The sequence below is a fragment of the Periplaneta americana genome, chromosome 7, assembly GCF_040183065.1.
Source record: "Periplaneta americana isolate PAMFEO1 chromosome 7, P.americana_PAMFEO1_priV1, whole genome shotgun sequence".
Taxonomy (NCBI): domain Eukaryota; kingdom Metazoa; phylum Arthropoda; class Insecta; order Blattodea; family Blattidae; genus Periplaneta; species Periplaneta americana.
Window position 1 is genome coordinate 173,611,365 of NC_091123.1, and position 12,176 is coordinate 173,623,540.

At 35.9% G+C, this 12,176-nt stretch overlaps 1 protein-coding gene across 3 annotated transcripts in view; it reads left to right on the forward strand.

Annotated features, from left to right (window-relative positions):
• The first annotated feature begins 8,711 nt into the window (after positions 1-8,711).
• The window catches only part of LOC138703747 (clarin-3-like), a 29,728-nt gene continuing 26,263 nt past the window's right edge, over positions 8,712-12,176 (forward strand). For 2 of the 3 annotated variants that reach the window (XM_069831888.1, XM_069831890.1), the window contains exons 1-2: positions 8,793-8,987; positions 11,538-11,765. In XM_069831888.1, the coding sequence (XP_069687989.1) occupies positions 11,546-11,765 (220 nt within the window). In that variant the 5' untranslated portion in view covers positions 8,793-8,987; positions 11,538-11,545. The other variant, XM_069831889.1, reaches the window with a different exon arrangement.

The following is a 12,176-nucleotide window of genomic DNA, read 5'->3' on the forward strand; positions in this document are numbered from 1 at the left end:
CATAATGCTGAACGGTGCCAAAGTAAAGTCAAGGGCATAAGATGAGTACAGAGGATAGATGATTCAAGTATCCTGTGTTCAAGTCTGCCCTAACTTGTGTATTATGTTCATTGCACCCGTCACTCTGTTGAAACATCAACGAGAATTAAATTTCTGCCTTGAATATGCGTACTAGAGTCATTTATCTATTTCGTCACATGTTGGAAGCATGTCTGTATGAGACTGTGCGGAAATATCTTCCGATCCAGACTAAATCCAACAATATGATAGGAAAGAAAATCAGCTGTACGGGTAAATGTGCCATGAAATCGGGATATTTTCATGAGTGTGGAAATTACTTCGGGACGTGGGACACAATGGTCAAAATCGGGACAGTCCCGGGAAATACGGGACGGTTGGCAAGCCTATCTATTAAGCTATGGTTATCTATAATTTCGTTTTATGTACCAATACCTCTCTTTAATTCTAAGTTTTGTCTTACTGTTTGTGAACGAAAGTTTGTAAGAAAACATTTTGTAGAAGTGACCTTTTCTATTTCATCATCATTAGGCCTACTGCAAACAGAAAACACTGACTTTCTCTATAGGCTACCAAATTAATCAGAATAAATAATATAAGAGAAAAAAGTTTGAGAATAGCCCTTGGTTGCATCTACAAGCATTCTATATTTAAAAACAACTTAGTTTCAGAATAGCCCCAAACACGGTGATTTTCTGAAAGGTGCTTTTTATTTTATTTTTTTTTTTAAATACTATGAATGCTAAAAAAAAACGAATTTTGATGAATAGCATCTTAAGACCAACCTACTTCAAATTACTGAAAACAAAATACTCAGAACAAAACCAGTTTTATAACAACAAAAAGATAGATTAAAAAACCTTTTGGAATAGCCCCAATTTACAGTATGTATGTAGCAGAATATTTTTTCCAATTTCAAACAAAGTTACGTTTGCATGTAATAATTGTGAGAATTCCTGATCAAATGCCAAGCACGGTTTATCTTTCAAACGCATCGCCGAGATATTTACAGATAAGATAGATAATGGCCCATCAACGTGGGCTAGGGGCCGATAGTGGGACTCGTGATCAGACGTGGATAGGAATCCCACTTGGGTTGATTGCCTAGGTGGATTTTTCTTAAATTACATCCAACTGTAAGGAAAATGTCAGATGATTCCATAGAGAATCGTCGGACACATCTCACCGAAATAGTTTATAATTTCACAACGATCAAATTTGCCGACGCGAGATAGGCTCTAACAGCACAGTTGATATAAAGTCGTTAAAATTTATTTAAAAGATAATTCTTTATTTGATATTCCTTAGTTTGTTCCGAGTAGGCAGATCATGGTATAACGATAGTGGAGGGATGCGCAATTAGAAATAACTTACATGAAACCGGGGGAGTAAAGACAGACTGAACCAGCTTGCACACTTGGAATTTCAGAGACTATTGCGAGGAGGATTCAACCCTGCAACTTGCAAGAAACCCTAGGCAGCTCATTCCGTCCATAAGCACCAACACGTGCAGTACCTCCTCATCGTAATAGTGAAAGTATCTCATAAGTACCCATCTTACATGTATGAGATACTGAAAGAGAAATGAACCTTGTATGTTAACGCTTGAATAAAATAATAAGTTTACACAGAATATTTAATGAAAATGCACTTACTTACTTACAAATGGCTTTTAAGGAACCCGAAGATTCATTGCCGCCCTCACATAAGCCCGCCATCGATCCCTATCCTGTGCAAGATTAATCCAGTCTCTATCATCATATCCCACCTCCCTCAAATCCATTTTAATATTATCCTCCCATCTACGTCTCGGCCTCCCCAAAGGTCTTTTTCCTTCCGGTCTCCCAACTAACACTCTATATGCATTTCTGGATTCGCCCATACGTGCTACATGTCCTGCCCATCTCAAACGTCTGGATTTAATGTTCCTAATTATGTCAGGTGAAGAATACAATGCATGCAGTTCTGTGTTGTGTAACTTTCTCCATTCTCCTGTAACTTCATCCCGCTTAGCCCCAAATATTTTCCTAAGCACCTTATTCTCAAACACCCTTAACCTATGTTCCTCTCTCAGAGTGAGAGTCCAAGTTTCACAACCATACAGAACAACCGGTAATATAACTGTTTTATAAATTCTAACTTTCAGATTTTTTGACAGCAGACTAGATGATAAAAGCTTCTCAACCGAATAATAACATGCATTTCCCATATTTATTCTGCGTTTAATTTCCTCCCGAGTGTCATTTATATTTGTTACTGTTGCTCCAAGATATTTTAACTTTTCCACCCCTTCGAAGGATAAATCTCCAATTTTTATACTTCCATTTCGTACAATATTCTGGTCACGAGACATAATCATATACTTTGTCTTTTCGGGATTTACTTTCAAACCGATCGCTTTACTTGCTTCCAGTAAAATTCCCGTGTTTTCCCTAATCGTTTGTGGATTTTCTCCTAACATATTCACGTCATCCGTATAGACAAGAAGCTGATGTAACCCGTTCAATTCCAAACCCTGCTTGTTATCCTGAACTTTCCTAATGGCATATTCTAAAGCGAAGTTAAAAAGTAAAGGTGATAGTGCATCTCCCTGCTTTAGCACTACATATCGAAAAACCAAAACTTCCTGACTTAGTTGGGAGAAGTCTGTAGGACCATTTGCTAATCCCTAAGAAAAACTAATACCATCGATTTCAGTCTGAATTTCAGATCGGCAGACACTCAACTCACAATCTACCAGTTCATTCTGAATTGTCTTAGAATAACCTTAAACAGTGGCATGTTCCAAATGATTTTTGAGAGGCTCGTTTAGATTACTCACGAACTGTAGCAACCCACGAAACACACCAGGGTTCTTCGAATCGTTTTTTCATCATGTCCCCTAAGGGGAAGTTCATATTGGCCACAAAATTTGATACAATCAATATTTTTTTTTAAATAATTTCACGATTTTTTCTCACTTCTTGATTATGTTTGAGAATGTTTGTTCTGTTCGTTTCACTTAATTTTTTTAAGTAGGTTATTTTACGACGCTTTATCAACATCTTCGGTTATTTAGCGTCTGAATGAGATGAAGGTGATAATGCCGGTGTAATGATTCCGGGGTCCAGCACCGGAAGTTACCCAGCATTTGCTCATATTGGGTTGAGGGAAAAACCCGGAAAAAACCTCAACCAGGTAACTTGCCCCGACCGGGAATCGAACCTGGGCCACCTGGTTTCGCGGCCAGACGCGCTGACCGTTACTCCACAGGTGTGGACTTCACTTAATTGCACAGCAGTATGAGTTGCGTAACATAGCCAATGAAACAACATTTTTCAGGTGAAATTGCGAAGATTCGTGCATTTTGCTTTTTAGGGGCAAATGTCCTAAATGTGTCACACCACTCCTAGCCCATGCAGCATCGCCACCGAAGAGGAGGCAAGGAAAACGAAATACAGATTTTTTTTTTGTTCACATCCACTTAACCACAAATGCTTAGCGTAAATTTCATTGTTATACTTCCTTACATATATGCAGTATTTCGGCTGGATGAAGCTTAAGTAAGATTTAAGTCGGGCAACGGACGACCCTTTAATTTCACTTCATTACATCAATATTCTCCGCAAGGGAAAGTTGAGAAAAATGAAATTAATATTCTGTAATTCACACACACTCATGCTTGCAAATTTGCACTGGTTAAGTTACAGTATTAAGACGTCACACCAAAGCAACACTCAGATATACTGATGGTCAACAATTTTCTAAAAGTGGAAAAGAAGTCTCTTTCGTATTTTACGTGCTATATCAAAAGGATTCTACTCGTGCAATCATTTTGAGTTAAGGCAAATATTAGGTTCTGCTGGAGGCTGGATATATACGTAATAATAAGGCAAAAGAGAATATTAATTTCGTTATATTAACTCGATAAGATTCTACAACAATAAATATGTGAAAAGAAAATAAAAATTTTGTCATTAAGTTTCAAGGGAATAGAGAATCCATTTGACGCAGCATTACAATAGCTGTGTGGGAGGAGAGGAAAGAGCCCTTGTGGCCTGGCTCTGCAAGCCATGCAGCGAAATATGGGTTTTAAACGGCGACAGTTTCCCACTGCTTCCCTTCACCTCTCTACCCCCTGACCATGCAAGACACACTCTCTATGAGCTGACCACCCTGCAGATCCCAGGACGATTTTGAATGCAGTGTCAATTCCAATACAGTCGACGCGCAAAAAGATTATGCATAAGATAATAGTACATATTCCCGGCCAGATGAAATATAAAGCAATTTACCAATAAAAGCTGTAACAATTCTTCTAAAAATTAAAATAAATATTATTTTTATTTTCCTGTCAAAGCAGGGAGTGCTGCAGCTCCGCAGCTCTTATGGACGAGCAGCCCCTGTCTACAGCAGTTGATCGGTGAAGGTTACGTCTAATAAAATGCAGCCCGCAATATACAGGAAAGGGAAAGGTAGGAAGTGGAGGATAACCAAATCCTCAACGTTGAATGAACAAGTGATCTGTCTTTATCCCTCCGCCCTGCTTGTGTATTAATGGGCTGACTCGCGAGCCAACAAATGCCGATCACAGGTCTACACCTTTTCCACATGTATTTCAGAACTGGTCAATTTAATTTCAGAAAGCGTGATTTGTATTTCAGATTAATCAACTTAGTTTCAGAAAGAATCAATTGTATTTCAGATTTATCAATTTAATTTCAGAAAGCATTGCTTCTATTTCAAATTAATCAATTTAATTTCATAAAGCGTCATTTGTATTTCAGATTAATCAATTTAACTTCACAGAGCGTCATTTATATTTCAGATTAATCTATTTAATTTCAGAAAGCGTCATTTGAAATTCGAATTATTAACTTAATTTCAGATAATGTAATTTGTACTTCAGATTAATCAATTTAATTTCAGAAAGCGTCATTTGTATTTGAGATGAATCAATTTAATTTCAGAAAGCGTCATTTGTATTTCAGATTAATCAATTTAATTTCAGAAAGCGTCTTTTGTATTTCAGATTAATCAATTTAACTTCAGAGAGCGTCATTTATATTTCAGATTAATCTATTTAATTTCAGAAAGCGTCATTTGAAATTCGAATTATTAACTTAATTTCAGATAATGTAATTTGTACTTCAGATTAATCAATTTAATTTCAGAAAGCGTCATTTGTATTTGAGATGAATCAATTTAATTTCAGAAAGCGTCATTTGTATTTCAGATTAATCAATTTAATTTCAGAAAGCGTCTTTTGTATTTCAGATTAATCAATTTAATTCAGAGAGCGTCATTTATATTTCAGATTAATCAATTTAATTTCAGAAAGCGTCATTTGCATTTCAGATGAATCAATTTAATTTCAGAAAGCGTCGTTTGTATTTCAGATTAATCAATTTAACTTCAGAGAGCGTCATTTATATTTCAGATTAATCAATTTAATTTCAGAAAGTGTCATTTGAAATTCGATTTATTAATTTAATTCTAGAGAGTGTAATTTGTACTTCAGGTGAATCAATTCAATTTCAGAAAGCGTCATTTCTATTTCAGATGAATCAATTTAATTTCAGAAATCGTCATTTGCATTTCAGATGAATCAATTTAATTTCAGAAAGCGTCGTTTGTATTTCAGATTAATCAATTTAACTTCAGAGAGCATCATTTATATTTCAGATTAATCAATTTAATTTCAGAAAGCGTCATTTGAAATTCGATTTATTAATTTAATTTCAGAGAGCGTAATTTGTACTTCAGGTGAATCAATTTAATTTCAAAAAGCGTCATTTGCATTTCAGATGAATCAATTTAATTTCAGAAAGCGTCTTTTGTATTTCAGATTAATCAATTTAAATTCAGAGAGCGTCATTTATATTTCAGATTAATCAATTTAATTTCAGAAAGCGTCATTTGAAATTCGATTTATTAATTTAATTTCAGAGAGTGTAATTTGTACTTCAAGTGAATCAATTTAATTTCAGAAAGCGTCATTAGTAGTTCAGATGAATCAATTTAATTTCAGAAAGCGTCATTTGTATTTCAGATTAACCAATTTAATTTCAGAAAGCGTCATTTGTAGTTCAGATGAATCAATTTAATTTCAGAAAGCGTCATTTGTATTTCAGATGAATCAATTTAATTTCACAAAGCGTCATTTGTATTTCAGATTAATCAATTTAATTTCAGAAAGCGTCATTTGTATTTCAGATGAATCAATTTAATTTCAGAAAGCGTCATTTGTAGTTCAGATGAATCAATTTAATTTCAGAAAGCGTCATTTGTATTTCAGATTAATCAATTTAATTTCAGAAAGCGTCATTTGTATTTCAGATTAATCAATTTAATTTCAGAAAGCGTCATTTGTATTTCAGATTAATCAGTTTAATTTCAGAAAGCGTCATTTGTATTTCAGATGAATCAATTTAATTTTAGAAAGCGTCATTTGTATTTCAGATGAATCAATTTAATTTCAGAAAGCGTCATTTGCATTTCAGATGAATCAATTTAATTTCAGAAAGCGTCATTTGCATTTCAGATTAATCAATTTAACTTCAGAGAGCGTCATTTATATTTCAGATTAATCAATTTAATTTCAGAAAGCGTCGTTTGTATTTCAGATTAATCAATTTAACTTCAGAGAGCGTCATTTATATTTCAGATTAATCAATTTAATTTCAAAAAACGTAATTTGAAATTCGATTTATTAATTTAATTTCAGAGAGTGTAATTTGTACTTCAGATTAATCAATTGAATTTCAGAAAGCGTCATTTGTATTTTAGATGAATCAATTTAATTTCAGAAAGTGTCATTTGTATTTCAGATGAATCAATTTAATTTCAGAAAGCGTCATTTGTATTTCAGATGAATCAATTTAATTTTAGAAAACGCCATTTTTATTTCAGATTAATAAATTTAATTTCAGAAAGCGTCATTTGTATTTCATTTCATTTGACGTTCTATCCATGTTGTGTGTATATATACTCCAGCTCTAAAATTGTGATATCTACTTAGAAAACAATTTTCGTCTTCCTTAGAGTCGATCCTACTTCTAGAGAGACAACAGGGCTGTACGGGTTAGTATGAAGATGGTTGTTATGCTATCAAGTTGCCTCTGACATTATGTTACTATCCGATCGCAATATATCAGTTACTTAACTTTCTTATATTTTATGAGTCTCAACTATATTACTCTTTTAATATTTATTTCATTTCATTAAGGCTACACGACTGAAACAAACCTTTCAATTTCAAACTATACGTTAGTTGTAGGGAATTATATTTTCTGCCACAACTTTAAAAAACTTCCACCCCACTCCACTTCCTTCTGACCGTCTTCTGCTAGGAAAATAGGAGTACTTCCATCCCTGAACATCCCTTACTGCAGTTTTCGTGCAGGTAAGTGCTATGAGTTCGAAGCTGATCTATATTCACATTTGACTAATAATTTTTCTTTTAAAATTGATTAAAATATTGCAATAGTATATTTTTAAATATTTATTTCAATAAAATAAAGTAAAGTTATGCATACATATATCTTGATTACACAACTTTTAACACTATATCACTTCGGAATATATATTTATATGTCTTTCTCGTGTCAAATTTTACGGTAACTTGTTAACATGTTTCGGCCTGTTATTGGCCTTCTTCAGAACTGGTTGTTGCTGGTCTACAAAAAACCCACAACAACAACACACATACACAACACATCCAACTGCCCAACACAACACAAACAAGCTCCATTCCGAACAATGGTACACAGACTACTCAACATACCAATGAACCAACATGATTACAATCAAATACATAGCACAAGAAAAGGGATACAATTCCAACATAATAAACAACATAATACGAAAGACAAAACATAATCACAAAAATCATAAGAATACAACACAAACACAAGAACACAAAAAATACATCACACTAACATACGAAAACAAAAACACACACAAGATTGCAACCTCATTCAAGAAATTAAATTACAACATCGCATACAGAACAAATAATACTCTACAAAAACATCTCAACACGCAAATAACACAAACAAATACAACCACACAGGCGTATACAAACTCAAATGTAACACCTGCAACAACTTCTACAGGCAGATCGTTTCAAAGACGTTACAAAGAACACATCACAGCCATAACAAAATCACAAAACACTTCCACATATGCAGAACACATCACAAATGCTAACCACACCTACAGAGACATCGACACAGACATGGAAATTCTACACACTCAACCAAAGAGCCAGAAACTGAACACACTAGAACAATACGAAATATACAGACACAAAAAACACATCCAAACGAAATTCTCAACACACAACTCAGTTTCAGAACACACACACTCTTTGACTCCACATTACACTACACAAACACACCCCCACAGGAAACAAAAAAAAAAGACGCCAAGACCAGCAACAACCAGTTCTGAAGAAGGCCAATAACAGGCCGAAACTTGTTAACCAGGTACGGTAAAATTTAACACGAGAAAGACATATAATACATATTGTTATTCTTAAGCATTTTTCATAGTGCTTCTGTTGTAATAATAGTACATTTTTTAATGGGAGAAATTGGAAGGTGATTTCTGGAATGGGGAGACTGATTGCATTGTATGGAAAATGATCTCAGAGATGGAGGTAGAGATAAGAAGAGATTTCCGCACAAACGTCAACGGGACAATCTGGGTGGCGTCATGCATCGATAAGTAGCCACTGAGATAACGTAAGCGAGATATCAGTCACCAAATCGTGTCAGACTCACAAGGTAAGGTTTTGTGTGGCGGAACTGAGACGAATCACGGGCTGAGTTATGAATTTGTAAATAATGCGCGTGAACGAATTCTAAGGACCCCAATGCAGTTGTCAAGCATTTTTAGGTGTTATTACATCATATGAAGAGAAACATTACGGTTATTAATTTGTGGAAATAGTGATGTATTTTACAGTTCAGTGAGTGAATAATCAGGTAACAGTATGACTTATCTATTTATCTGTTACAAATTAAAAAAAATAGAAAATGCATATCAATTAATTATTTCGTATCAAAGGAGTGAGGAGGTGTTACTAATTTTTCACTTTCAAATACAGATATATTAAAATAGCTTAAAGGTAAGAAAAAATGGTGCCTTATCTCCTCTTCCCATTGTTGTCGGATGATTGGTTAAAGTATCAGAGACATTTCATAGTCCTGTCTTCAGTGGAAGGACTCTTCCAAAAATCCAACAGCACTTCTACCTTCATCAGGCGAAGGCGAGACTTTCCAGATGGAGTCGTTAGGACATGTTATACGCATTGACTGAATGACATTTATAAACTTCAAAATTTTTATAAAAGTCTCTTAACTTTAGGCCTACATTATCGACCAGACAATAGAAATAACCTAGTATCATAGTTAAAACGAATATGCAAATCAAGCTTACAGGTATAATTCCCTGTAAAGTTGATTTGAATAATTTCAAGGGAAAAATTTTTCCGGGGCCGGGTATCGAACCTTTGGTTAAAAGTATCAACGCTCTACCAACTGACAAGCAAACGTTCTGATGGGGGCAGATAAAAAAAGTTAAATTTTTTTCTTCCACCATGTTAATAATGTCAAAAGAAGTGCTTATACTAATTTTGGCTACTCGACCGCAATTACGAGGGCTGCAAAAAAATTAATTCGCCAGGGGCCGTTAACAAAAAGAAAAAACATAATTTCATTGGACAAATTTATTGGAACGGACACGGCTTGTTGAGCTATTTTTCAACATATTTTACATCGGAATTGATACATTTCTTATATCATGGGATCGACAGAGAGAGGTGCAGACGCAGTCAAACGCTGGTTCCGATCTGAGGCGGCTGACTTCTACGACATAAAAGTTGATCCCACGGTATGACAAATGTCTCAATTCCAGTGGGGAATATGTCAACAAATAGCGTAACAATTGCTGTATCTGTTTCAAGAAATATTTCCATGAAATTGTACTTTTTTCTGTCAACGGCCCCAGGGAAAATCAATTTCTGAACGGCCTCGTAATTGCAGTCGAGTGGCCAAAATTTGTATAAGCACTTCTTTTGACATTATTAACATGGTGGAAGAAAAAATTTAACTTTTTTATCTGCCCCCATTAGAACGATTGCTTGTGAGCTATCCGGGAACTCTACCAGACACCGATCCAATTTCTCCCGCTATGGCCACATATCTCAAAGTGGGCTGACAACCGTCAAGCAACTAACATTGAGTGCACACTTACTCTGTTGGACTTAAATTGTGGTTTTTTGTTAACGAACAGTGACGTGTATTATGTAAATCAACTTTCAGGTATAACTCCCTGTAAAGTTGATTTGAATAATTTCGAGAGAAAAATTGTTCCGGGGCCGGGTAACGAACCCGGGACCTTTGATTAAACGTACCAACGCTCTACCAACTGAGCTACCCGGGACTCTACCAGACACCGATCCAACTTCTCCCTCTATATCCACAGACCTCAAAGTGGGCTGACAACCATCAAGCAACCAACATTGAGTGCACACTAACTGTGTGTGACTTAAATTGTGGTTTTATGTTAACAAACAGTGACATGTATTATGCAAATCAAGCTTTCAGATGTAACTCCCTGTAAAGTTGATTTGAATAACTTCGAGGGAAAAATTGTTCCGGATCCGGGTATCGAACCCGGGTCCTTTGGTTAAACGTACCAACGCTCTACCAACTGAGCTACCCGGGAACTCTACCAGACACCGATAAAATTTCTCCCTCTATAGACACATACCTCAAAGTGGGCTGACAACCGTCAAGCAACCAACATTGAGTGCACACTTACTCTGTTGGACTTAAATTGTGGTTTTTTGTTAACGAACAGTGACGTGTATTATGCAAATCAAGCTTTCAGGTATAACTCCCTGTAAAGTTGATTTGAATAACTTCGAGGGAAAAATTGTTCCGGGGCCGGGTATCGAACCCGGGACCTTTGGTTAAACGTACCAAAGCTCTACCAACTGAGCTACTCGGGAACTCTACCAGACGCCGATCCAATTTTTCCCTCTATATCCACAGATCTCAAAGTAGGCTGACAAGCGTCAAGCAACCAACATTGAGTGCACACTAACTGTGTGATTTGCGTAATACACGTCACTGTTCGTTAACAGAAAACCACAATTTAAGTCACACAGAGTTAGTGTGCACACAATGTTGGTTGCTTGACGGTTGTCAGCCCACTTTGAGGTCTGTGGATATATAGGAAAAAATTGGATCCTTGTCGACTTTTCTATCTAAATTCAAACTGCTCTATAACCCTTTTCAGAAATATATCCTGCTTCGCAATAAAATGACAGCATTTCTTTGTGCTGTGTTTATCCAATCCTATCTAAAGTATTGACCAAGCGACATGCTGACCACATTATAAAAGAGTATCAATGCCTATATTGGTTCAAAATTTTCACAGTAATGGTTGTAGTACAGACAAACTGGCTGAATTCTTAAATATTTATGTTGATAATGGACGGGATAAGCATGGTGATCAAATGTTTTCAGAAATAAGTATGGCCACAACTCGACGACGCTTCATTATAGCCACTTTCATTGTCGCCTGTGCTGCCGTGGCTGTCATTATTACGTCATTCGCTACGAGCTTGTGGGTGGAGGCGACGCTCACAAAACCCAACGATGCAGCATTCTCCACCAGCCTTACCATCAACTACGGCCTCTTCGTGGGGCATATAGATGGAAAAATGTTATCATCCATATCTGCGGAACTCACCAGTGAGTAACACCTGTGAAATATTAGGCATGATGAAATCTAATAATCGAAGAATATACAGGGTGACTCACGAAGATTGTACAATACTCTAGGACAGAGTTTCTCAAACTTTTCTATCCACGGAACCACTTTAAACCCAAAATAAAACTCTGGAATCCAATGAACCCAGTGAATATTCGTGGAGAGAGGTTGTGTTTTTTTCCGCCTTCATCAGACTCACGTCTAGGGATAGTTGAAGTTGTAGTGGCACACTTGGATGTTGATTGTTTTAATGATCCTGTTTTAAGCCACTGATCCATGATTCAGTGTCACTCTGTATTAAAAAAAAATGTAGACTGAGGATCGGTATCACTCTGTATTAAAAATAGGATGACGTACTGTAGCTCGCAATGATTGGTCTCGCCCTCTATTTA